General features: G+C 56.2%; 1 protein-coding gene across 6 annotated transcripts; it reads left to right on the top strand.

Moving 5' to 3' along the window:
- Positions 1-1,290: 1,290 nt before the first annotated feature.
- Positions 1,291-25,611, top strand: Zdhhc7 (zDHHC palmitoyltransferase 7). Of its 6 annotated transcripts, XR_005731553.2 has the most exons (9): positions 1,594-1,822; positions 12,106-12,190; positions 14,278-14,607; positions 20,008-20,132; positions 21,836-21,932; positions 22,481-22,562; positions 23,382-23,512; positions 24,009-24,967; positions 25,057-25,611. XR_005731553.2 is itself a non-coding variant. In XM_078032767.1 (8 exons), exons 3-8 carry the CDS (start codon positions 14,293-14,295, stop codon positions 24,183-24,185), a joined length of 927 nt encoding a protein of 308 aa, XP_077888893.1. In that variant the 5' UTR covers positions 1,291-1,420; positions 12,106-12,190; positions 14,278-14,292; the 3' UTR covers positions 24,186-25,611. The 6 variants fall into 6 exon arrangements, 5 of the variants coding, with proteins under 5 accessions (XP_077888893.1, XP_005335508.1, XP_077888894.1 ...); XM_078032767.1 differs by lacking the exon at positions 1,594-1,822 and adding an exon at positions 1,291-1,420 and having other exon boundaries at positions 24,009-25,611; XM_005335451.5 differs by having other exon boundaries at positions 24,009-25,611.
- The last annotated feature ends 613 nt before the right edge of the window (positions 25,612-26,224 follow it).

Here is a 26,224-nt window from a genome sequence, read left to right as displayed (position 1 = left end):
TGAGAAAAAGGAAAAAGCAGGTTTATTGTTTTGCTAGCAAAGGAGAAACACAGGGGACTCCTGTCCCTAAGACTGTGATCCTACCCATCTGCAGGAACAGGGGGCTTTTATAGAAATGATCCAGAGAAAATGAGATTAGGGAGGAGAGATCAGAAAGGAGAAGTTTAGAGAAAAAAGATCAGAGAGGAGATGATCAGGGTAAAGTTTAGGTAAAAGATCAGAGAGGAAAAGATCAGGAAGGAGGTTAGGGAAAAGGAGATCAGGGAAGAGAAGGTCAGGGGGAAGAATTCTGGGAAAAAGGAAAAAAAAAACATGTAAGTTTCAAAGTGACAAGGGATCTAGTCAAAGCACCAAGTGCACCCTGTTACAGAAGGGCTAGGGTGTGGCTCAGTGGCAGAGCGCCCCGGGGTACACACACAAAGCTCTTAATATTGCTCTGTGCAATTATACCCCAATTACAGCGGAGGCGTGCAGTCTTCGGTGCTATCAAAAGACAATGCACCACATAAAAATAAACAAATAAAATAACGGTATTGTGCCCAATTACAACTAAGAAATAATAGAAATTTAAAAAAGACAATCGCCCTTTCAGAAGAAAAAGAGCGGACTGGAGGCCAGCGCCTTAAGGAATCGGCCACACTAGGAGAGAGCAAGCCCAGAGCCGCGTGAGTGCGGGGCACCGACCACACGACGAGCAGGGGGCGACCTCACAACGCGAGGCCGCAGGCTGGGACTCTGGTACAAGGCCTCCATGCACCTCCCACTTTCAGGATCTGGCTGCGGAGAGCTGCAGGAGCGAGAGCGCGGCCAGCAGACGGTGAGACGGGCCCCTGGGCGGCCGCCGTCGCCTTCTTCCAGCCCACGACGTGCCGCGGGCACGAGCACTGCCGGACACCCGCTGCCGTCCGCAGGGCCAGCAGCACACGCACCGGGAACCCGCGGGCTGCGCTCGTCCGCACCCGGAAGCCCGCCGCAGAGGGGCTCCGGCAGGGCGGGGTCGCTTCCGCTCGCGGTCCTCGGCCCCGCGCCGCACCTGCCGCCGGACGGCGCGGCTTGGACCCTGCGGCACCCGTAGCCCGTCTTTCCTCTCCGGGGCTCGGATCGGGGGACCCCGCGCTCCAGCGAAGGGTCCTGGGACACAGGGCCGTCTTCCTCGAGCAGTCGCCGATCCCAGGCCCTGGCCGCAGAGGGCCCCGGGCTCCGGCGCCCCGCGAGCCGCCCCGACGCCCGAGCGGCGCGGCCGGAAGTGCGCGTGCGGCGCGCTGACCCCGCGGTTCACTTCCGCACCGCGCCGCGCTCGCCCGCCGGGCTCGCGCTCCCCAGACTGCTGGGCGGCCGCCCTCTCCGACCGCACCATGCGCCCCCGCCCCGGCCGCCGCAGCCGCCGCCGGCCGGGAGCAGCCGCAGCGCCCGGCCTCGGGTGAGTCTGCGGGCCGCGCAGGGCTCCGGGACCGCAGAACCTGGCCGCGGCGGCGCCCGGGGCGCTGGCGGGCCGCGCCGCCCTCGCCCGCCCTCGCCCTGCCTCGCGGCGGCGGCGTTCCGGGGCTCTCCGCCCGCTCCCCCGGCCCGTCCTGCCGCCCGCGCCGGTGGCAGCGCCGCGGGGCAGCCAGTGGGTCTCGGAGCCGGCACTGCCCCGGAGCCACGTCCCTCGGCCGCGGGACGGGCGCGTTTTATCGGCTCACGAACCAGCGGTTTCCCGTGGCAGTTGGATCGCGGCGACAGGGTGCGCGGCCGCCGGCGGCCAGCGGCGCGTGGGAGCTGGGCCCGGCCCGGGCGTGCGCTCCGCGGCCCGCGTCCTCGTCCTCTTACGCTGCCTTGGATGGTAGGTCGGTTTGCACGTCCTGCAGCTTTTCCTGACCCGAGGTCCCCTTTCGGAAGGTGGCCTCGGTGCCGTGGCCTCTAGCAAGTCAGAACTTGGGGACTTGAGAAAATGGAATGAAGAGAAGTGCTCCCCAGGCATGACGTCTTGGGCGCCCTTGGTCGCAGGAGGGGTGGGGTCTGGAGACCTAAGGGCCGTGTGCACCCCGGAGTTCGCCTGGGGGGTTCCCAGGCTGAGAGCGGGAGACCGGGCTGCCTGCAAAGGACTCCTGTTCCAGTGCCTCAGAGTTGGGCAGATTAGTCACTGGGGACTTTACAGCCCTGCTAATCCGTGTATTGTGAAATCACATCCTCTTCTAGAACGGAAAGGTGACCAGGCCTGGAGGTGCACTCTGTAATCCCAGCTATCAGCAGGCAAGTTCAAGGCCACCCCAAGCAATTTAGCAAGACCCTGTGCCAAAATAAAATGGGCTGGGGGTTTAGCTCAGTGATTGAGCGCCGCTGGGTTTCAATCTCCAATGCCTCAAAAAGGGGGGGGAAGGAAAAGTATTAGTGAGTGGCTCCAAGTAAGAGATAAAGTACTAAATGAACTTTACGTGATCTTGACTTGGGCAATATGGACATGATTTTACATTTTTTTTGAATCTGTTATTTGCTGGCATTGATTCTTGTGACATACATAGCATGCTCAGGAATAGGACTAGAAATAATTTGAAATTGAAAGCAGTTTTCTTGGTGACTCTGAACTCCCCAATCGGCAGTCCATGCAGAATGACTACATAAGATAGTTTTCCTAAAGCAGTCTTTGGGGATGTGTTTGTTAAAAATAGTCCTTTAATTATAGAAGTATTACATGTCTGTTTTGTGGAAAAGAGATCCGAACACTGGAGTAGACCACAAAGTACAAAATCAAGCCACCTCTTCTCACTGGAAATGCTTATTTCTGAAGCTGATCTCCAGGCCAGGGTGGGTGTCCATACCTTGTCTTGTACCACCTCATTTGCAGCATCTGAGACAGGCTGAGGTCAATCGTGAGCATTATATAGCTACAGAGTTCCGAGGGAACAGTCCCACTTCATAGCAGACTATCCTCTGGCACCAACTGCAAGTTGAAGTGAGGGGACCTAAAACTAACCTCAGGGTCAGTACTTCACTGGAAGGCTTCACAAAGCTCACTGAAAGTATCAGTCCTTGTGGTCATGGTTTGTTACAGAAAAAGGCTACTGATTAAAACCAACCCAGGAAGAGCACATAGGATGGAGCTCTGGGAAGTACCAAATGCTAATGCTCCTGTTGTCCCCTCCCTGTGAGGCAGAACACTCTTGGCATTGATGAGTGACAGTGCATGGAGTTGCACCAGAGCCTCCTCCAGTTGGGAGGCATGATTGACTGCCCTCTTGGTTGATCTTTTTTTTTTTTTTTTTTAATTTTTAATTTTTTTTATTGGTTGTTCACAACATTACAAAGCTCTTGACATATCATATTTCATACACTAGATTGAAGTGGATTATGAACTCCCAATTTTACCCCAAATGCAGATTGCAGAATCACGTTGGTTACACATCCACAATTTTACATAATGCCCAATTAGTAATTGTTGTATTCTGCTACCTTTCCTATCCCCTACTATCCCCCCTCCCCCCCTTGGTTGATCTTGTTTCCAGTAAACTGGTGCTGTGTTGGTATGGCCGGAGTCCAACCTGAGTCTCACTGTTAGCCCAGGAAAAAGGCTAGTCTCTCTTGGTAAGGTTAAATTCTTAATACACAGCATCCCTTCTTTCCTGGACCCGTCCTACTTTGCTTTGCCATTGATTGATGACTTCTAGATTGAGGAGAAGACAGACCCCGAGAGAGTTCTCTGAACTCATTCTCCAAAAAGCCAGGTATAGTAGTGTGCACCCAACCCTTGGGAGGTTGAGGCAGGAGGATTGCTTGAGACTAGCCTAGCCAACCTTTAAAAAAGGAAAGAAACTTAGAATATTTCTGACGTTCATCAGACTCTTCCCCTTGCAGCTAGGAAGAGAGTCCCTCCTCAGGCTAGTGGTGACCTGTGCTTGGGGCTGCCTCCTGTGGGGACTGAGGGTTCTCATTTTCCACCACTTGCCTCTGGTCATTTCTGCATTGGCTTCTTACTGCCATCCACAAACCTGTTCTTGTCTTGTATCTTGGCCCTGCAGGCTGCCAAATCTATTCTTGAAAAATGGTCATTAGAATCCTATTACTTCTCTAATGAAATTTAGACTCCTCATGGGGCCAAGGCAGTGCCTTATATTGGTCAGCACCTGATGGTTTTGAAAACACATAATCCTACGATGTCTTGTAGGTAGTAGGCACTTGAAAATTGTCTGGAAAGACAGAATGAATGTGGCTTCTGATGGGACAGCCTGCAGGAGCAAAAGCACAGAAGTGTGACATTTTGGTAAAGGGAACCCAAATGAGCATCATGTGGGGACGGGGGAGTGACCCTGAACAGGTCTGGAGGTCCAGATAGAGTGGAGCAGTGCGGAAGGTTTGGGACCTGGTTGATTTGGGGACCTGTGCTGCAGTTTTTAACTGTGACTCCTCCACAGCCTTGTCCTGGGTTGTTGGAACCTAGTGACCTGAGGTTACGAGTTTGGCAGGTGTGCAAGCCAAGGCTGGGGGCTGCTTAAATGTGCAGAGGGTGATAAGGAAAGGACCAGAGCCATAAGCAAGAAGTGTCCTCTGGCACCAGGAGTGAAGTGGGAGGAGCTTGGCGTGGAGCTGAAGAGCTGCTGCACCAGGAATGCTGCTAGCTCAAAGGCCGTCTCTGTGCCAGGCTGGCGGGCTCCCTGGGGACGGTGAGGAGGACGCTCGGTCAGTGAGTGCAGGCGCTCTCCAGACAACTTCTGCAGCCTCACAGAAAGCTTTGACTTCTCAGAGTTCCGCGGTTCCCTGTTCCATATTGGTGGGAGGGAGTGCCCTTCTAAGGACAGTGCTTCGCAGTGAGTGTGGCGGAGTCCACGTGCGCTGGCTGCAGGCTTGAGCCAGCCACTGACCCATCTCCATGACCGTCTCCTTCCTCATCCTGAGCTGGTAGCGCCTGTCCCTCAGGTGGCCTGTGTTGTATGTAAAGCTCCTGGACATGGTAGGTGTGCGATGAATGCCTGTCCCTCCGGTGACTTGACACTGAGAGCCAAGTATGTCTTTAGCTCGCCAGAATCCCATCGTACTCTGGATTTGGGAGTTCAGGATTCTTTTTCTTTCTGGATCTAGAGTATCTGCGGGCTTATTCACTATGGAGGGCTGTGGCCGAGGCGCCTGAGGAGCTCCTGGGCTGAGCTGACCTCCCTCCAGCCCCTCCCGCATCCCCCCTGGCCTTTCTCTCTCTCTCCATTCCTCCAGGGCCCCGCGCACCCTCTCCCCTGGCGGTTCCTCAGGTCCCTCCTGCTTCCTGGTGTGTGCGCCTCATTTCCACACCCTTCCCACTCACTCAGCAAGGATCTTGGAGTGCTGGGAGCTGTTGGAGCATCCCATTGAGCTGATGCCAGAGTAGGGCTGTAGCTGGAGGAGGGTGAGGGACGAGGCAGGGCTCTGGGCTGGGGGGGGGGGGCTCTGCAAAGGCAGCGAGGCTGGGCCCCAGGCTTGGGAGTGGCAGATCTGACCCAGGTCTGCGAATGAGCAGAGGCAGTGAGTGCCAAGCGCTGGTGGGTAGGGTGCTCTGAGGCTTGCTCTGACCCCCCTGGGTGGGGTTGCTGAGTAGCTGTCATTAGATCCTGTGGCACATGACCAGTTTTCTTTTTCTAGCTGTGTGGGACTGAGGTCATTTCTGGAGAACCTGTAGATAAGGACCCAGGGCCCAGGCTGGGTGTGCCCCCATTAGAGTCTGTGGAACAATCAGGGAGGGACTGAGGTGTGGCTGGTGAGAGTAACCGGGCAGCACCACCCGCCTGGCTTCCCCTCCCACTCCCTGGTTCCTTGTTGGGTTCTGTAATTTGCTGAATTTGTGATCTGCAGCGTACAAGTAGTGTTTTAGAGTGACTAAGTATTTTAACGTAAGAGATTTCTAGAAAGGTCACGTAAGGTTACCATTTGCAGTAAGAATCACATGTCAGTGTATTGTTGACACTTGGCTTTAGTCGGGTTAATGTTCTCTGTGTTTTCTTGAAGTCTGGTTAGTTTGCCTTTTAGAATTGGAGGAGAGAGCAGTGGTTTCACAAGGCAGGCGTTACTGGAGGATTGGAAGGATAGCGCGACACTTCACGGCTGAACACAGCTGCAGCCTGTGCTCTGGAGGGTCCCAGGGCTGTGTTTCTTTGCACCTCTGTAGTGCCCCACCCTGGCACAGGCACTCCTCCAGGCTGGCGGCCTGCCCAGGCGTAGTGCTTGACCTTCTCCCTTCATCTCCCCTTCCCGAGGCCATGGGTGACATTTTGTTGTTCTGCCAGGTGTGGTGGCCACGCCTATAATCCCAGCTGCAGGAGAAGCTGGGACCAAAGTATTGCTCCTTGGAAGCCAGCCTTAGCAACTTAGTGAGACCTGTCTCAAAATCAAAGGTAAAAACACGGGGCTGGGGATGTGGCTCAAGCTGTAGCGCACTCGCTTGCCATGTGTGCGGCCCGTGTTCGATCCTCAGCACCACATACCAACAATGATGTTGTGTCCACCGAGAACTAAAAAATAAGTATTAAAAATTCTCTCTCTGCTTAAAAAAAAAAAAAAAGGTAAAAACAGCCTGGGCATATGGTTACTCACCCCTAGTCTCAATCTCTGGAACAACAACAAAAAAGATTTTGTTGTTCTCCTGATGATCAGGCCCGCTCTGAGACAAACCTGGCCTCCTGGAGGATTTTTGTGAAATTTGCAGGCTGTGTTGCAGTTCATAGTGGCATGTGTTGGCCGCCAGTACCATGCAGAGTAGTGACACTGCTGTAAAAGAATCCCCTGCTCCTTACCCACTCTTCAACCCTGGCAACCACGGGTCTGTTCGCCACCTGTGCTTTTGCCTCCTGTGGGGCGCCATGAAGTCAGGACCCCCCAGTCTGCAGCCTTGGCTCTTCTTTCCGGTGTGCCCTGTGTGGGCAGTGTGCATCTTCCTGTTGCTGAGGCGTATGGACAGAACCAGGTCCCCACCACCTTTTGGAGGGCGTCTCAGTTGCTTCCACTTTTCCGAGTGCCCGTCCTGGAGCAGGGCTTGGCGTAAGTGCTGTTTGAAGCCGGGGTGGCCGCCTGTGTGCTTGGGAAGTCTCAGGGCTGAGGCTCTGCCTTTCCATTCTTGGAACAGTTTCTCTCTTTCATCTTCTTCCCTTTTGTTCTCCGTGGCTTCGTCCCCTGCGTCTGCAGACGGGGACCCTCACTCCTTAAAAACAGAAACCTGCCTGTATTGCTTACGTGGTTGCAAGAAAAGTTCAAAATAGGAAGTCAGAAAAAAAGAAACTGGAGCCGTGTGGCGGCGGCTTCACTTCTGTGCTCCTAGTTCCTTGGCTTAACTGTGTCTCACCTTTTGTGTCGCCGTCGTATCCACTTAGGGGCTGCCTAGGCTCTTGGGCAGGATAAACTGTCACGGCAGCGTGCAGCGTGGTGATCTTGGATGGAGCACAGGGACCCGGACTGGAGGCTGACTCCTCATGGACTCGCCATCCCAGGGGTCCACGGGAGCTCTTCTGTAAAACGGACCTCCCAGCTCTTGCCCTCTGCTGAAGTGCTAGGAAAAGGTCCCGACGATCCACTCAGCCGTGCTCCACCTGGGGTGAAGGACTGCTCTGCCCCCCCCTCCTCCCACACCTGCCTGGCCTCCTCCCTTGAATGTCCTGTCCCTGCACTCCCACCGTCACACCTCTGCAGTCCTGGGTCTGTGGCTGGCTCACCTGCTCTCACTGTGCCTGACACCTCTGCTGGGGCCTCTCATTCTAGGTCAGCATCGTCCACAGGCCGCTCTGCAGGCCTGTCAGATCCGGTGTGCTCTGATCTTCACATTCTCCCTGAGCCTGGGTGACTGTCTTTCAGGCCCCGCTGCCATCTTCCTGCTCCCCCTCCTGCGATCACCGTCCTCTTGCCAGGCTCTGCTTGCTTTGTTGACAGTGATAGTTTTAGAACGTGTTCTCTTACCTGAGTTCAGGTGCCTCCCATGCCCACGGAATGAAGCCTCAAACTCCAGGCTCCTGAGCATGGCATTCAGAGGACTTGTTAGAGGGCCAGTCCTGTCCTCTTGGTCACATCTCCCTTCTCCATGCTGTGACCCTCTCCCCCTCCTTCCTGCCTCTGAACTCTCCCTTTTCTCCCTGGTCCATGCCTTGCTGGTCTGCAGGCTGCCCATGCTGTCCTCTTGATTGACAGTTCTCTGTCCTTTACACAGAATTAACTGTTGTCTCTCTTTCACACTGTGCTCCTGACTTGGGAGTGTTATTTGCAAGGCTCGTTCCCACCTTGCCGGTTCTAGAGCTCCTGGGCCAAAGCGGGAGTGCAGTTGCGCGTCTCTCCTGGCAGGGCGTTTGCGCGCTTGCTAGCCTGCAGCAGAGATTCACTTCTTTCTGTTTCTGGAGGTCATCAGTGATTGTGAACAGCAAAGCAATGAGACGCTTAAATAGCTTTTTTTTTTTTTGTACTAGGGATTGAACCCAGGGATGCTTAACCATTAGATCACATCCCTAGCCCGTTTTACTTTTTATTTTGAGATAGCCTTGCTAAGTTGCTGAGGCTGGCTTTGAACTTGGGATCCTCCTGCCTCAGCCTCCTGAGGTGCTGGGATCATAGGTGTGTGCCACTGCACCTGCCTAGACAGCAGGGCTGAAGCGTCACACCTTGACGTGTTCCTTTGCAGCCCATCATCAGAGCAGTCCTCGCCTTTGTGGGCTGACTTCAGTATGTTTTGGTGAAATACACTTTACTTGTGGCCATGGAAAAAGTAAGAGGAAGAGCTTAAGAAACTTGCTTGCAGCTGCAGGTGGCCGTCCATCTGCGCTGGGCCCTGACTGGGGAGCACCGTCTGCATGGGAAGAAAGCAGCGCAACCGGATGCGGCCTCTGCGCCTTCGCTGTGGGCCTTGCAGACCTGAGTTCGGCCATCCTTACTGAGGCATGGCTGACACGCGACGGGATGTGTCACCCGTACAGTTCGTTGTTTTTTCAAGCAGCTTAGTGAATTTGCCTGACAAGTGCTGGTGCCTGTGTGACCCACTTCCCTCTCCATGCATAGTGTCTTGATACGGTCATGTCCGTCGACTCAGAAGCCACCTTGGGGCTCTCCTTGCTCCTTTTCCCTGGTGCTGAAACTCCTATTAGGATTTCTTTTTCTTTTTTTAAATATTTTTTTAGTTGTCCTTTATTTATTCATATGTGGTGCTGAGGCTCGAACCCAGTGCCTCACACATGCTAGGCAAGCGTTCCACCACTGAGCTCCAGCCCCAGCCCTCAGAGTTCCTTCAGGTCACTCTGTTGGCCTGATGTCTGTGTCATACAGGTGGAGTCGCGCTTCGTAGTTGTGAGATTGTCCCTGCTGTTGCTGGCATTGGCCACCCCCTTCTTTCTTGTGCAGAACCATTCCTTTATATGAGGTGTCATGGTGTGCTTGGTTATCTCCTCTTGGTGGCTTTTTCGATTTTTCTGGTTAGCTTTTGGGATAGATGGCTACCAGCAGCTTTTACAAGTTTTATTCTGATTTGTACTTACTTTTCTTGAGCAAATGCTGAGATGTGGACTCACTGAGTTGTAGGGTGGTGGTGGTGGTTTCACTTTGAGAAAGCATCAGGCCACTTTCCCAATGGTGGATGTTGGTTACTTTTTCCAGTTTATAAACATAATCGGGGATTTGGACTCATTGGAAGATTTCTGCTATACCTGATGCTTGCTTTGGCATTTCAGCAGTTTCAAACCAGCTTATGATTTTAAAATGTTGCAAAGATAAGCTCATTGGAAAACTGCAAGCTATCATTTAGCATTTAAAGTTGTTGGCTGTGACCTAGATGCTTGAATAAAGTCACTGTAAGTATTTTATTTGGGTACTAGGGATTTAATGCAGGGATGCTTTACCACTGAGTTACATCCCCAGGCTTTTTAATTTTATTTTATTTTGAGATAGGACCTTGCTAAGTTGTGGAGGCTGGCCTTGAACTTGCGATTCTCTTACCTCAGCCTCCCGAGTTGCTAGGATTGCAACCCCTGCCCTCCCCTTCACTTCACCGCTCAGAGCACCTTGTTCCACCACAGGCAGCGACTTGGGGCTCACTCAGGCAGAGCAGCACTTCCTTGGAGGGATCATGGTACAAGGAGTGGACAGGCTGCTGGCCCTCGGGCCCTGTCCCACCTCTAGAAGGGCTGTTTTTCCTTTTCCTTTCTGCGGTGCCTTGGCTGGACCTGCTGTGTGGAAGTGGTTTCCTGGTGGTTCTCTATTACACGAAGCTGGGGCCCGTGTCACTGTGTGGTGTTCTTGTGGCAGATGCTGCTGTCTCAGGACAGCTGCCCTCCTGCCTGCCTTGTGGGGTCTGTTCTGTCCCCTTGGGTCCTTTCTGGGCATTCCCTTGCTCCCAGTCCTGCTTCTCAGTTTTGAACTTTATCATCATGTGTTTTCTGTAACCAGGAAGTTCTCAGTGTCCCTCTGTTTGTTTCAGTTTCTGCTCTGGTTTGAGAAGGTGACCCTAGCTGTGCCATTGGAAGCCTTCTTCGTGCCCTGTGCCTGCTTGGGATTCCTTTCTCCATTTCTTCTTGTTGCGTCCTCTTTTTGGTAGTTACTGGTTTTATTTTACACCAGGTGGTGGCACGCAGCAATCTTCCTGAACAAGGTGGCCTAGGTCCAGTGTTTGGAGCAATGCGTGTACAGTGAGGGTCCACCCAGTACACTGTGCTATGGTCCAGATGTTCGCCAGCTGGGGCAGCGGCCTCGGGGATGCACACCTGTGTAGAAAGGACAGGGGTGCCTGGCCCAGCACGGGAGCCCGCGGCTCTGCTCCTGCACTCTTACTGCGCCTGCTGTCAGTGTCCGGCCCGTTCCTTTACCCGCCCGGTTGCCCCAGATTTGAGGACACCCCTTTGCTTCCTGCTTTCAGCTCACCTCTGGATCCTCCGTCCTTCGCCAAGTAGAGCTTTCCCTTTAAAGCCCTGAGCGTGAGCTCCTTGTTTTCCTCGCCTGGAGCTTTCTGTCTGCCTCCCTGGCTGGCAAGGGTGACCAGTCCTTTGCTTCTCTGCAGGTTTTTCAGTGGCAGCTTGCTTTTTCCTCTTTAATTTGTGTCACCTTCGCTGTCAGAATTGCTGCCCGGGGACCTTGGTGGCCCTGCTGCTGCAGTGGGGGCCTGTGGCTGCTCCCTCCGACCCTGGCATGAAGACTCGTGTGTAGGCTTTCTTCATTCTCAGGGCGGAGCTGTGTGAGGCCTTGGCAACCTCTGTGGCTAGGGGGCCCTGGCCTCCTCCTCCTGGGACCTCCACGGACCTGGCGTTCTCTGGGGTCCCCTGCGTCTCGTTGCACCTTGCTCTTGGGCCAGCTCTGTGTTCCTAAGAGGGTCCCTGTACCCTCCAACTGCTGGGGTTCCAGGAGCCCCATGGGGATGAGCCCTGGGTAGCTCCACAAGCAGGTGCCCTGGGCCCAGTTCCAGCAGCTTGCTTTGCCTGGCCTGCTTCCTCCCCTGGGCGCCTGTCCTGCGACCAGCACCTCCTCAGCTCCTGTCTCCCATCTTCCCTGGAACCCTGTCGCGTGGCTAGCAAAAGAGTTTGCTGTGGTTGAAATAAAGGTCAGCCAGGTTGGGGCTGGATTATCCCTGGGGATCTTGGCTTACAGATTTGTATGTAGCACCGGGGCTAAAAAAGCAGGAGAGAAAAATAGATTTGAAGTAAAGTGCATTCTGGCGTGGTGGCACGTGGCTGAGAGAGGAGGACGTCGAGTCCGAGGTTCAGGATGATCCGGGGCATCATGGACCCAGTCTTAAAAAAAGCAAAACAACACACACAATGAACCATTTCCAGGATGGTCATTCAGTTTATTGGCAAAAAAACCAGAAGAGTTGGGCTGGGGATGTGGCTCAAGTGGTAATGCACTCGCCTGGCATGCGGGGGGCACTGGGTTCAATCCTCAGCACCACATAAAATAAAATAAAGATGTTATGTTCACTGAAAACTGAAAAATAAATATTAAAAAATTCTCTCTCTTTCCTCTCTCTCTTAAAACAACAACAAAACTTAGAAGAGCACTGATTTCATGGGGAAGGGTCGTTTGCATGACAGCTTGGTGGGTAAAATGTTAGGTGGCTGGTAGAGGCTCGGAGATTGACCATGTCTGAAGAAATGTCACACACTTTTCTGTCATAAAATAAATAACTTCTGATCTGATTTTATTGTCTTTCAGAACCTATCACATAGGACAGCATGCACCTTAAGATCCTGAAGAAAGACCCAAAATGTCCAAGTGACGTTCAGAAATAACCTGTGAGGTAAGCTGGCGACCTGTCCCCCAGCAGCCGGCAGGTGTGAGTGTGCGCAGGAGCAGGAGCAGCCCGGGTTGCAGGCAGCAGGAGGAGGGGTCTTGTTGGGTTAGGGTGTGGCCAGGGTTACAGATGGGGAAACTCAGGTGCAGATGAAATGGCAAGTTTTAGGTGCTTGTCCCCTTAGTAACACACTCGGGGCTTAGCTTCCCTTGTTCTGGGAACTGTCTGTGTTTACTGTGGCCTCAGGCAGAGCTCAGGGGTGTAGACAGAAGCCCCTCGGTAGAACCTGTGATGCAGCGAGCCTGTCGGGCCAGCTCTGCGTGCTGCTTCGGGCTCTCCCAGAGTGACCTGCAGGAGTGGCTGACGCTCTGCGGAGGAGCATCTGCCAGCCAGCCCACAGCCCAGGGTTCCCTTGCAGCACCACAGGACAGCAGTGAGTGGTGGCTTTGGCATGTAGTGGGGGGGCGGGCACCCCTGGCTGTGCATCTCAGGGTGCTGTGCTGTGGGCTCTGTTGTCCTCAGACTTTGTATCAGGCTCTGGGTGGAGGAGCCACCGTTCCCCTCCTCCCCGCTGTGTGCTCCTGCAGCTGCTCCCAGTGACTCAGCACCTGCCGAGGTGCCTTCTCCCCCAGGGCGGAGCCCTTGCTGCGTTCATCAGTTGCTATCTTGAAAATAAAGTGCTTTTTGGACCTCAATCTTCTTATCAATGTCCAGTGAATTTTATAGACTTGGCACTTAAGAGTCAAATATCAGCCAGGTTGGTGGCACATGGATGTAGTCCCAGTGGCTTGGGAGGCTGAGGAAGGAGGATTGTAAGTTGAAGGCCAACCTAAGCAATTTAGGGAGGCCCTGTCTCAAAAAAAAAAAAAATAATAAGGGACTGGATATGTGGCTCAGTGGTAGAGTGCCTCTGGGTTCAATTCCTGTACCAAAAAACAAGAGAGTCCAGCGTCACCAGTACCACCCAGATGTGCCTCTCTAGGAGTGTCCTGCCACTGCCAGCCTGCAGTGTCTGTGGGTGCATGTCTTCCACAGATGCGCCTGCCGTCCAGGTCCCCAGGAAGGGCAGTGGCCACAGGCCGCCTCCTGCGCTGTGGAGGTTGCCCCAGGGTCTCTGCGGGGAAGCCGGTGTCAGCCTGCACTCCTTTAAAAGTCTCACAGGGTCCTGCTCTCTGACGGGAGTGTAGCTTGTGGGCTTGCTGCCGGCCAGCAAGCCCCGTTCTCACAGGATGTCCTCCTTGAGGGACTCGGCAAATGGCCGTGGTCAGAGGGGTTTTTCAGCTCGAGGCCTTGGTGCGCCTGGACTTGGCCACGATTCACTCAGAAGCTGTGTGGAGCTCTCAGGAGACCGTTAGGTGCAGGCAAAGAGAGGGTCACAAATGCCTTTGTGGCAAGCCAGCACCCAGTCACATGGGACAGGGAGGGGAGACAAGCCTCTAAGGGGTCGAGGGCAAGCAGGACGGGGGCTGAGGTGGTCAGCGCCTGGAGCCGCAGCTGTGCGGCCAGGCCCTGCTGGTGCTGGCAGATGGTTGCAGGCCTCGTCCTGTGTCCAGAGACCTCTCGAAGGACTTCTCCGAGAGATGAAGGACATTCCAGAAGCAGGTGTAAAATGAAGAGCAGGTTGAAAATAGGAGGGAGAAGGGGAGACGGCCTGGGGAAGGACTGAGCCCGGGGGACACCTTGTCCGTCCCCCTTGCTGCTGGTGCTGGCCAGGCCTCTCTTGTCTGCACCCCAAGGTGGCAGAGGGTGGGAGCGGCAGGTCTTCTGCTCTGTGGGCTGTGGACCTGCTTGTGGCCGCCCTTTTCACCCTCTTGTCCTCTTCGTGCCCTGGCGTGGGGCCAGGTCTCCTGAGGTCTGGTCTGCACCCGGGACTTGCTGTCATTCGTGCACAGTGGACGGTCATCCAGGCAGCAGGTCTGGAGTCCAGCCCTTGACTGCTTAAGTTCTTTTCTGTGGCGTGTGCGCGGCTGGCCTGGTGAAGTGGCCAAGGGCCGCCTGGCATCATGTTTGAGGTGGCTCCGAGCCTGTGCGGGCTGGAGCACCGGGGCTCAGGCGTGTCCTCACAGCCTCACCAGCTCTCTGTCTCCCTGCAGGGCGCGTGGGGAATCATGCAGCCATCAGGACACAGGCTACGGGACATCGAGCACCATCCTCTGCTGGCTGAAAATGACAACTACGACTCCTCGTCCTCCTCTTCCTCTGAGGCGGACGTGGCCGACAGGGTGTGGTTCATCCGCGACGGCTGTGGCATGGTCTGTGCCGTCATGACGTGGCTCCTGGTCGTCTATGCCGACTTCGTGGTGACGTTTGTCATGCTGCTGCCTTCCAAAGACTTTTGGTACTCTGTGGTGAACGGGGTCATCTTCAACTGCTTGGCGGTTCTCGCCTTGTCCTCGCACCTGAGAACCATGCTCACTGACCCTGTGAGTACCCACTGCCGCCTGTGCAGCCTCGGGCTGTCGTGAATTCTGGGTGCAGGCTTTAGGGACACTTCCGTGTCTTCCTGAAAGCAGAGCTGCCTGAGGGCAGTGCACACGCCCGTTGGCGAAAGGGGGCTCCTGGCTGCTGGAGGACTTTGAGACGGGGTTCGTGTTGCTCCATGGTCCCTGACCTCTGGCAGGTAGTTTGTAAAGTCCCTCCCAGTTGGAGTGTCCTCCCCCGAGGACGGCCTGAGGCTGAGACACCTGGCTCCAGGGGTCACCCCTGCTGACCCTCATGGGTGTCACGTGGTTCTTTGTGGCTCTGCCACTTTCTCTTTGGTCCATCGGGTCATTTGGCTGGTAAAAGGCCGAGGTCCCACCTGCCACTGGAGCAGGGAGGAGGAGCCTGGTCGCTGTGCTGCAGGTGTGGCCATTGCCCTCAGGGAGCGACGGCCCGTGGAGTTGAGGCCGCTGCCCCGGGCCCAGCTGCCCTCACAGACCCTCCAGCTCAGGTACACCCCCCGCCTTCGACTTGGGGTCCCAGGTTTCCCAGAGCTTGGCAGTGCTGTGGTCTGGGGACCACGCAGGAGGGTGGCGGAAGGCAGCCACTGCCGATTCCCACTTGAAGAATGTTCTCTGCGCTGCGTTAAAGCAGGGGGCACGCCGCTGGCCCAGGACTTTTGCTTTGTTCTCCTCGTTACTGGGCTCCCGTCCGGCTGCCAGCGTCCTCCGGGCGCTCTGTGCCCTCAGCTCTTGGTAGGTGAGGTCGGGGCTGCTTTTTGAGGAGGCCTGCTCCTGGCCAGCCTGAGAGCGTGGCTCGTACCAACGTGTGCGGGTCCGAGTCCGTCACGTGGGGCTTTCTGTGTACTGTTCACCTTCTCTCCTGCTTGGGGACTAGTGGCCTAGGGCAGCTGTCCCTGGGAATAGGACGGTGTCCTGGCTGGAGGTGACTTGCTGTGGTGTCTGCCCGGGGTGGGGCCCTTCTGCAGGGTTGCACCTCTGACCGCCGAGGGCTCTCGTCATTTCCTCTTAGGGAGCAAAGGCCCCCCTGGGACTGCACCCTTTTCTGATCCAGGGCTACTGGGACAGGGCCGCCGTGGCCATCTCTGCTAGAGTATCGCAGTGTGGGAAAGGCCAGTGACGTGGATGACTGCCCCGGGGTGGGAAAGCCTCTGGGCCTCTGTGGTGCAGGCCCGGGCCTCTGGAAGGCTCCTGCTCGCGCCTGCTGGGGACGGGGAGGAGGACTCGGGGCAGTCTCTGCACTTGTTTCTGCTGGCAGTGCCCTTGTCCTGGGTGCCTCTGCCTTTGACCCTCAGTGGCCACTCAGTGGCCCAGTCCTGCTTGCCGCGTCCCCACAGGAAGAGGCCTCAGTGCTCTCAGGGAAGCCGGAGGGCAGGGCAGGAGGGGCGTCTGTCTCCCTGCAGAGAGTGGCAAGGGCAGCATCACCCGGATGGGACCGGTGGGAAGAGGCATGGAGACGGGTCACCTCCCACCCAGCTCAGCCGTGGGAAGCTCAGTGGCTGTTTGTGCCTTCAGAGTTGTGCAGCACCGCCTCGGGCCATCTCAGAACACCTCCGTCACCCAGGAGGAGGCTCCACACCTTCCCCATCGGTGCTCCCAGTCCCTGGCAGCCACTGCCCGGCTTCCAGCCCACAGATTTGCCTGCTCAGAGCATTTCACACAGATGGAACCGCACAGTCGGTGACCACTGCGTCTGGCTTCTCTCCCGGGCAGTGTGTTTCCCGGCGCGCTCTGCAGAGTGCGTCAGCTCCCAGGGCCTTTTCCCCTGTGTGGATGGACCAGTGTTCACAGCCGCCGTCCTCAGTGGGCATTTGGGCTGTTGCCAGTTCAGGGCATCGTGAGCAGCGCTGCTGTGATTTCCAATCATAGGTTTTTGGGTGGACATGTGTCCCTGTCTTTGGGCACATACTTGGACTGGAATTGCTGGCTCATGTGGGAGCTGTTTGCGGAAACACCAGACTGTTCTCCAGGGGGGCTGCGCTGTCTCCCGTTTCCACTGGGGTGTGCAGTTCCCTGCGTCCCCGCCCACGCTTCCGCGTCCATCTGTTGTGATGAGGGGTCCCTGTGGTCGAGGCTCAAGCACATCTCAGGTGCTGGTTGCTTTTGCTATCTCTGTCCTTTTGGATGTCATTTCTTCGGCTGTGTCACATATTAGGGCTCTGGTGGCTTTGTATAGAAGCCATTGGGACTCAATAAAGTCAGACTGAGGAGCCATGGCGGATGGCACCTGGCCGCTGGTGGGCTGTGATGGCTGGCAGATGCCCTGGCCTCCTCTGTCCCTGGGCTCATGCCTGCCTTCCTTAGTGTCCAGCTCCCCACTTAACTTGGCCTGGGGAAGAAGGGTAGCCGCTCAGACCAGATCAAGTTATAATCCTTAAGTTGCAAATCCGTGTTTCTGGCTGGCTCAGTAGGTCACGTGTCCCTGCCCCTGCCCGGGGTGGGTGGGGCTGCTTCCTGCTGTCTACCAGGTTGTGCTCTTGCTGTGCAGCATCCGCTGTGGGCAGAACAAGAACCTTCATGCCGCCCCGGGGGGGGGAGCAGCTGTCCTCACCAGCAGCACTTGGCGATGCTTGCTGGGAGTAGCTGGACTCCTGTCATGCAGAGTAGTCACTGAGACGTTGGAGAGGCGCATGCGGAGGAAGGGCTGGTGCGTTGCGTTGGCAGTCAGACATCTCGTGAAGAGCTGAGCCCCACTGCTGGTGACACAGACTTATCAGCGTTGATGTTGGGGTCACATGGGGCCCGTCCCTGTGCAGCGCCCTCAGTCTGCGCAGCAGCCAGCCTCTAGATGCTACCAGTGTCTTCCAGGACCTTCAGGAACCCCAGGGCGCCCTGAGAAGGGACAGTGAGTTTGCACTGAGGTGAGAGGCCAGGAGGGACTTGCCCTGCCCTGTGTCTCCATAGCTCCTGCTTCCTGCCAGCTTCTCATAGGAGGCTCCAGACTTGGGGCCAGTGCTGACCGCCTGGCGTGCTCCCCCGTCGTTCAGGGTGGACCTCATCTGTAAGCACAGGACGGCCACAGCGCCACCTTGGCTGTCTGCGGGAGCTCTGCTGTGCTGGTCCTGCTGCTGCTCTACCTCCCCTTTGATGCCCCCAGACGGGCCACGTGTGGCTGGCTTCCAGCTCTCTTCCCTGCTCTTCAGTTCCTCTCCGTGGTCCCCACAGTGGCTTTCCTTGGGGTCTTTTCCAATCGAAGCAGCATGGTCCTGTGGATCTGCAGTTACTGACCTGGCCCGGGACGCGCCTTTCCTGAGTCCACAGGTGGACCATGAGGCCCAGCCCTGTTCTCAGCTGCCCCTTGACTAGGTCCTGGGTGTCCAGGGTGTGTGACAGGGAGCTGGGCTCAGATGGAAGAGGAGGAGAAAGGCAGGCGAGCCTGATGGCACAGCGTCCCTTCCTGGCGTGTGACGTGAGTGGGTACACTGTCGCCAAGACTGGTCTGGTTTCCCTCACCTGGCAGGTGGGAGGCAAATGGCTGCTGGAAAAGAGGCAGCTCGAGTCAGAAAGCAGCCGTGGGGGACACCATCTGGGCCAGCGGGTGGGGAGGAGGAAGCTGGGTGGGACACGTTCTGGAAGCATTTTAGAAAAACCCTCCACTTACACAAGGCGTGAAGAGTGGTCTCCCAGGGCGCTCCTGTGCCTGCCGACCAGCGCGTCCTGGTAAGGCCTCAGTGACTGGCTCACAGCCCACCTGCTGCCAGGCCTCGCCTTGCAAGGTGCAGGGAACAGACCACAGGGCCTCTGGGCAGGTGGAGCCACCTGCGGGCCCGTGCCGTGCCCTGCAGCAGCCTCACCATCACCCAGGGTTCTGCGCAGCAGAGGGAACTCTGAGCCTGTGTGGGGTGCACGCCTGCGGTCCCCGCTCCTCGGAGGCCAAGGCAGAAGGCCCTGGGGCCCGTCCATCCATAGCAAGACAAAAGTAGGAACACTGAGAACGCAAGGTGCCTGAAGGCCAGCCACAGCCTCAAGTTCTGCGGGTCGAGGGGGTGTGCTCGCTGCCCCCAAGAAGCTGCCTTCCTCTGCCCACAGGTCGAGTGGTCCAGAGCAGGAGGTGGCTTTGGCCATGGCTTCGTCCAGAACCTCTAGAGCCCTGTTCTTAGGTGGCGTCTGCACAGTTCAGGGGCTGAGGCTTCAGATCCAGTCCATCTCCTCTTCCTGGGGAGACTCCTGACACGCTGTGGGAGGCTGCGGTGTTAGGGATGTGGTGAGGTCAGAGCGGGTGACGAGGTGCTTATTGTTGGAGGAATCTTGGTCACAGACTCCGACTGTGGGACGTAAGGAACGTAGTTTACTTAGGTTCATTTGAATTTTTAAAGACAAGAAAGTCGAAACCTGCCGCTTTCCGAGCTTCTAGGGAAGACAGTGGGCCTGTTGGGAGACACGGGCCCCACTGCCAGGGCTTCCGAGTCACAGGTGGGCGGCACTCACCCACAGGGGTGCAGGTCCCTGGCTCTGGCCACAGCCCAGTCTCTGGGCTTTCAACTCTCCAGCTGTTGGCAGGGCCTCACCTCCCATGCCCTTGCCCTGGGGTGTCTTCTTGCTGGCATTGTCCATGTGGCCTAGGCTGCTGCCACAGCAGTGTCTCTGTCCAGAGATGTGCTGTGCTTCCGGCCAGACCCAGGCTCTGAGCTGACCTTGTCAAGACCTTCTCCCACCTGGAGGCGTTCAGAACTCCAGGCAGCTTTGCCTATTTTATTTCACCTGGACACAACTTCCAGAATAGTCTCCCAGAAACAAATTCTAATTACCTATCTCCACTGCCCAGAGAGCAGCCTGCTCAGCTGTCCAGCCCTCTCCTCCCAGTCCTTCCGTCCACATTCTGTTTCATAGGCGACCCTTGGCCTTCCTGGTTGCCTCTCATATGGCTTTGCCCTCGCTCACCTTGGTCCAGCTCTGGTAGCACTTGGACTGGGGACTTTGGCTTATGTGTGGATGTTGCGGAGGAGGTTGGCCGAGAGCGATGCGTGACATGACTGTGACAGCAGGAAGGGAAGTGCCTGTTGCTGTGGTTTTGTCATCATTCCCCAGCGCTTACGAGAGCAGCCCTCCCCTCTAGCTGGGTCAGGGAAGTGGAGCCCGCAGGCTGGGGACTGCCAGCGGCCTCTGCGTTGGAGCAGACCTCACGTCTGGTGTGCCCTGCTTTAGGCTAGAGACTGCCAAGGTCAATACGTGAAGGATAATAAGGGATTTCTTTTTTGTTATTTTTATGTAAAATAAGTCTGGACTTGCCTGAGTCAGGGTCACTTTTCATATTTAATATGCTCTAAGTGATGGACACAGCATTATGAATTTTTGATGATAAAATCTAAGATGAATTCCTAAATTGATTTTTTTTTTTTAACCTTCCTTTCTTCCCCACTAAAACACCTTTCTGTGCTGCAGGGGGCAGTGCCCAAGGGGAACGCCACAAAAGAGTACCTGGAGAGCCTGCAGCTGAAGCCCGGCGAGGTGATCTACAAGTGCCCCAAGTGCTGCTGCATCAAGCCAGAGCGCGCCCACCACTGCAGGTGCCGCCCAGCCCGTCAGCCCACGCCTTGCAGAGCTGGGGACAGTACAGGCTTTGGGTCCCTCCAGCCAGAGAGGCTTGTGAGGAATGGCTTCCAGGGCACGGGCCTTGGGCAGGTGTGAATACTGAGCATCCTCCAAGCCCACGTGGAGTCTAGGAGGCGGCGTAGACCCCCACTGCACCCCCATTCCAGGGTCCTCCGTCCAGATAAGAAGAAGAGTTCTCACGTGCCCACAGTTACCCTCACTTTTGGGGGGCTGCAGTTAGATGCCAGGTTCTTTTGGACATGCTTGCAAACACCAGTTATTAAGACAAGGACCGAAAGCACAGTGCGGTCAGGCGTAGGCACTCGACCGCCCACCGGCTCTGGCCTTCTGCTGGACCTCGCCCTGCCGAGCCCTGCCTTTCAGATGGTGTTTCCTCCTGGAGGAAGGGGGTGTGAATTCCAGGGGTTGAAGCGTGGCAGCCTGGACTGTTTCCCCTTTCCTTGAACACCCTCATAAGTCTTTTATCTTCTACTTTCAAGCTGAAATCAAGGGTCTTGTAAAGCCAGTGTCTTTTCTGTAGTGGGTCAGGATTTGCCAAGATGAACAGAATGAAAATGAGCTGGGGCCGTTCGATGGCCTCCAGCTAGAGAGAGCCGATAGGAGGTGTGTCTGCTCCTTCATGGCTGTTGTGAAAGCTGTGGAATGTTCAGTCTTGCACTTGGCCAGAGAGCACCCAAAGATGCCCCGGTACAAAGGGAGCAGAGGAGCCCTGGCTTGGGCGCGGAGCAGTGGATAGTGACTGTAGCGGGCATGCTGTGCTTTTCACAGTTCTGCAGCTGAAGTGAAAAAATCACTGTTAAATTTAGGCAGACTGTTGTGGTAATAGATTATATCTCAAATCTGTTTAAAAAGATGAAGTGGAAACATTTTGGAAGTTACCGGATTAACAGATATAGTAGAAATCAGGCGTAGACCTGGGCTTGGTGACATGTCTATAATTCCCAGGAGGTTGAGACAGGAGGATCTTAGCAATATAGTGACACTTGGTCTCAAAAAGGACTGGAGATATAGCTCAGATGTAGCAAAGTGCCCCCAAGTTCAATCCCCAGTACCAAAAAAAAAAAAAAAAATCAGGCAGAGGAACTGTATCCATGAACAGAAAGTAGAGTCACCAGGAGTTAAGAGCTGTTGCCACAGATGCTCAGCTTGATAACAGTGGGAGCCATTTCGAAATACATAATCGGTAGCAAATTAGTTGAGGTTGGAGGTGTGGAATAGTTTGGAGAAGTAAATACAGTTGGAAGAACAAGACATACAGGTTACAATGGACGATTTAGACTCTGGTAGAATCATTTCAAGGTACCAAGAGTTTTTCCTTTCCTGAATGTTGAAGTTCAGTTCCAGGTTTTTACTGAAACCTGTACACTCACAGGACCAGGAGGGTCACTGCTAGGAGAGCGTGTCCAGCTTGACTGCAGAGCCTGGGAGTGGTGGGGTGGGCTCAGTGTGACATTGGCACTCTGTTCCTCGGGAACAGAAGGCACTCAGTCGAAGTGAATTCAAGTTAGCGACTTCCAGGTGTGCGTGAGCGAGCGCTGTGGGTGTCCTGTCGCGCTGGGCTACCTGGGCTCTGACGCTTCCCCACCTGTGGCTTTATTTGGCTTTGTTCTCTGGTTTCCCCGGAGCCTGGAAAATTGAAGTCAGATTTTTCTTTCAGTATCTGCAAAAGATGTATTCGGAAAATGGACCATCACTGCCCGTGGGTGAACAACTGCGTGGGAGAAAAGAATCAGAGGTTTTTTGTACTCTTCACTGTGAGTAAAGTGTTTCTGAATTTAAAATTCGTTACATAGAATCCTGACACCTGGCCAGTTTCCCGCCCACCTTCACTCCAGAATCCTGAGCTCCCGGAGCCAGCGCGGGCAGGAGTCACCCAGGGGTGGGAGCTTTCTTGTCACCTGAGGTGCTGGCTGGTGTCCTCCTGGTGTCTGACGCTGCCAGTGGGCTCCTCCTCTACAGTTCTTTGTTTCTTTTTTTTCGGTACCAGGGATAGAATCCAGGCTGCTTTTCCACTGGGCCATTTCCCCAGCCCTTTTTAGCTTTCATTTGGAGGCAGGCCTCCCTAAGTTGCTGGGCCTGGCCTGGGCCCTGCGGTCCTGCTGCTGTGGCTCCGAGGCGCTGGGCTGGGAGACACACGCGCTGCACCTGCTCCACCGTTTCCATGATTATTTCACTTGGTCCGAGATGCTGGACTGTGGGCAGGTGTCAGCAATGGCCGCTTGTTTCTGCCTTGTTTTTTCAAACAAATAAAAGGCTTCTGGAGCAGCTGTCAGGAGGCCACTAACCAGGCTTCTCCTTCCAGATGTACATAGCCTTGTCTTCGGTCCATGCCCTGATTCTCTGCGGGCTGCAGTTCATCTCCTGTGTGCGAGGGCAGTGGACTGGTAAGTGCTGCTCTCAGGTGCCTGGGTGGGGGCATCGGGCAGTCCATTTCCCAGTCTGGAAGGGGTCCTTGCTGTCACTTCAGGAACTGAAGTTTTTAAAGAAGAGAACATGCCGGGTCGGGGGGCGCCCGCCTGTCATCCCAGCACTTGAGAGGTGGAGGCAGGAGGATCCCGAGTTCAAAGCCAGCCTCAGCAATTCAGAGAGGTGCTGAGCCATTCAGCGAGGCCCTGTCTCTAAATATAAAAAGGGCTGGGGAGGTGGCTCAGTGGTTAAGCACCCCTGGGTTCAACTCCTGGTACAAAAAAGGAAGAGAACGGTTGAGCTCACACTGCCATTTTGCAGTGACTAAAGCCATGTGATTCTTCTTCCTCAGTAGTTCCTGCTAAATGATTTTAGTTGCATTTTGCAGGGTTTCAGACTAGAGGGACGTTAGTGCCGTTCCCACCAGACCTCGTGCTTTCCTCCTGGTGGCTGGCTGGCTGGCCCTGACCACAGCACTCCTGTGCTCTGCTGGGTCTGACTGAAGCCAGGGAGCAGTCAGAGCAGGTGACTGTCCAGCCTTGGACAGGCTGTGGGACAGGCTTGCCCCCGGGCCATGGGTGAGAAGTGGTTCCTGTGAGGCCAGCACAGGCCCAGGGCGTAGGGACTGCTGGCAGGAAGCAGCGGTGTGAAGTGGCTGGAAGGGCAGCGCTGGCCCGCTCTTGGGGCACAGAGGCCTGCCATTGACACTCGCGCACATGCCTGGCAGACTGCGCCCAGCCCGTGGTGGGGTTCCTGGTGTGCCAGCCTGCCCCTCAGCTGCCTCGCTCTCTCCCCAGAGTGCAGTGGCTTTTCACCTCCAGTGACCGTGGCCCTGGTGACCTTCCTGTGCCTTGAGGGCCTTCTGTTCTTCACTTTCACCGCCGTCATGTTCGGCACCCAGATCCACTCCATATGCAACGACGAGACGGTAGGCAGGGCCCGGGGGGGTGTCTCTGCGGGCTGCCCTCGCCACTGCTTGCATGGACACAGTGCGGGTTCAAGTCGGCGTGGTGTGAGGCTGGCCGAGCTGGGCAGGTGGAGTGGCAGGTTGGCAGCCCCCGGGGCTCAGTGAACTCCCGTGCCCTGGTGCTGCTGTCCTAGAGCAGGGCTCGGGGAGTGTGTGGGGGGGTGCTGGGGTGCAGTGGGCGGAGCCCCGTGGGCCGGCGGGCTGGCCACACGGACACAGGTCTGAGCAGACGGCTGCAGCCTGCTGTGTTCTTGGAGGTCCGTGTTCCTTAGCATCAGGGTCCAGGTTGGCAGAGGCAGGAAGGGGAGCCCACTGTGCCCACCGCCTTGCACCCCTCGGGCACCTCAGAGTGTGGTGGCATGAGAGGCTGGGGACATGTCCCTGTGTCAGCTGTTGTCCTGGCCTGTCTGTGCTGGCCCTCCCAGGCTGCAGCCATTTGCTTGTCTTCTGCTTCCAGGAGATCGAGAGGCTGAAAAGCGAGAAGCCCACCTGGGAGCGGAGGCTGCGGTGGGAGGGGATGAAGTCCGTCTTTGGGGGTCCTCCCTCACTGCTCTGGATGAACCCCTTTGTTGGCTTCCGATTCAGGCGACTGCAATTTAGACCCAGGAGAGGAGGCCCGGAGTTCTCGGTGTGAGGCCTCTTGTCGGGCTGGGACTGTCCTCAGACTCTGTTGCTGACTTGGATCTGGACGGGCATCAGCCTCCTGATGGCATCGGCCATCAGTGGGGCAAGCGTGGCCTGCAGCCAGGAGCCTTGGGGGCCACGCGGTGGGCCCTCCCCAGATCTCGCCTGAAGGGCACGCAGCCACGCTGGAGTGGGCGCCATCTCCTCCCCGCAGTGGCATCTCTTAGGGAGACTTGGGTGCTGCATGGGCCGTGGGCACCCCTGTGCTCCGGCGGTGCTGCCAGAGCCGTGCTGGCCCTGCCGGAGGCTGCCGCAGACCGTGGCCTCCGAGCTCTGGAGGCATCGCACTGTCACAGCGGTGCAGCGCGGCGGACAGCGAAGGCGGCTTCTGGAGCCCTCCCTGCTGCCCTGGGAGAGGCCCCCTGACCCTTGCTGCAAGTCTGTGTGTCTGTGTGCGCGTGTGCATGTGTGTCGCTGGCGTGCTGTGTCGGGCTGTGGGCAGCAGTCAGGTGAGTTCAGGGAAGAGGGGTGAGCGCGGCGCCCCTGCCAGGAGGCAATGAATGTACTGCAGGCCGAGCGAACCTCCATCCAAAGAACAGTCCTCCGTGTGGTCCTCTGTCGCTCTCCCGTGTTTACTTTAAAAATCCACAGCGCTTGAGGGCTTGGCACTGATTTTTTTTGGTGTTCCAGGCAAAATAGCGATGTGGACCTGGCCCTCCGTGGGAGGCGGCGGCCTCAGCCAGGGCCTGTGCAGGCGGAAGGCGGGACGGGCTGCCTTGGGCTGCAGGGCAGGTGCGGGCTCCGTGCAGGTGACCCTGAGGCCCGAGCTGGAGGGCACCTCCAAGTGGCTCTGGTTTTTATGTTTGCTTCTCTACCTGCAGCACAGGTGATGACATTGGACCCTTGGTGTGAGCTCAAAACTATGCCAGAAAGAACAGCGCCCCTCGTGGGGACTTGCCTTAACTCACCTGGTCGTGGTGCCGCCCACCTCCAGGGAGCAGCTGAGGGAGCCCGAGGCCTCTGCTGGGAAGGGGGTGTTTCCGCCCCTGCCACTGCTCCTGTCCTCCCCTGCACGTCTCCTGCTGCGGAGGCAAACTAGAGGGGCCTACTGAGCCGGTTCTGGCCACGTGGCAGATCATGGGACTGAGTCACTGCAGAGGCGTGAACTGTCACAGCCAGAGGGACAGTGCAGCAGGGGTGACCCTGGACAGTGAGCTGCAAGGATGTTTTGCACATTCACTGGCACATCTGTGTCTGGACCGGACACGGCGCTGGGCTTCTGCAGGAAGTTCTTACCGTGCATATCCTGAGCATCAGACAGAATCATCACCGGTGGCTGGGCCCCGTGAGCGGGCAGGTGTGCAGCTCAAGTATACTTGACTCCACTCTCCTCTCAGTGTAACTTTTATATGAAATAAAGTCACCAAGCGACAGTTCTCGGAGCTCAGTGGCGCAGTTCTTGATGGAGGCGGGTGGTGGCGGTTGTCTCCAGAACCTCTGCTCTTTCCTGCCCTTGACAGGTGGCCCGGGCATCCCTGTCCTCACGGATTTTCCCTGACTCATCTTCCAGCAGTAGCACGCTCTGAAGGTTCAGGTGGCTTTATCCTGGACAGTACGTGGGCATCTTTCTGAGTTCATATTGAAATAGAAACCACTAAAAGTTTTTCTGTGTGGTCCATGATATCAGGTACCCACAACTTAATTTCAGTTCATTTGACAATTTTAAAAAATACCTACTCTGGGGGGCCAGTGCCCCTCACTGCTGTGCTCGCCCCGGGGTGTGCTGTGCCTGCTGTCCCGAGTCACGGTGGCATCCCAGGAAGGAGTGTGGAGGAGCTGGAGCACAGAGGCCCACACATAACGTGAACCGAGACACCCAGTTCGTGGGCCTGTGTGTGGCCCTTCGGTTTTGCTGAGTGTCACGAGGCTCTGTCAAACAGAGTGAGACGTGCGTTCCTGTGGACACTGAATGCCCTGCTGGCTGAAGCCCCTCCTGTTGGATGTGCCCTGGGGCAGCTGCCGAGCAGAGGCCAGAATAGGGAAGGGCAA

Source organism: Ictidomys tridecemlineatus, chromosome 15 (assembly GCF_052094955.1).
Source record: "Ictidomys tridecemlineatus isolate mIctTri1 chromosome 15, mIctTri1.hap1, whole genome shotgun sequence".
NCBI classification, from domain to species: Eukaryota; Metazoa; Chordata; class Mammalia; order Rodentia; family Sciuridae; genus Ictidomys; species Ictidomys tridecemlineatus.
The sequence above is the reverse complement of the archived record's forward strand: the minus strand, read 5'-3'. Positions and strand labels throughout refer to the sequence as shown.

Excerpts from the sequence above, each read along its gene's own strand:
- Zdhhc7 (XM_078032767.1), top strand. The coding sequence starts at position 14,293 with ATGCAGCCATCAGGACACAGGCTACGGGACATCGAGCACCATCCTCTG. Across the intron at positions 20,133-21,835 it reads GAGCGCGCCCACCACTGCAG|TATCTGCAAAAGATGTATTC; the intron begins GTGCCGCCCAGC and ends TTTTTCTTTCAG. Across the intron at positions 21,933-22,480 it reads GGTTTTTTGTACTCTTCACT|ATGTACATAGCCTTGTCTTC; the intron begins GTGAGTAAAGTG and ends TTCTCCTTCCAG.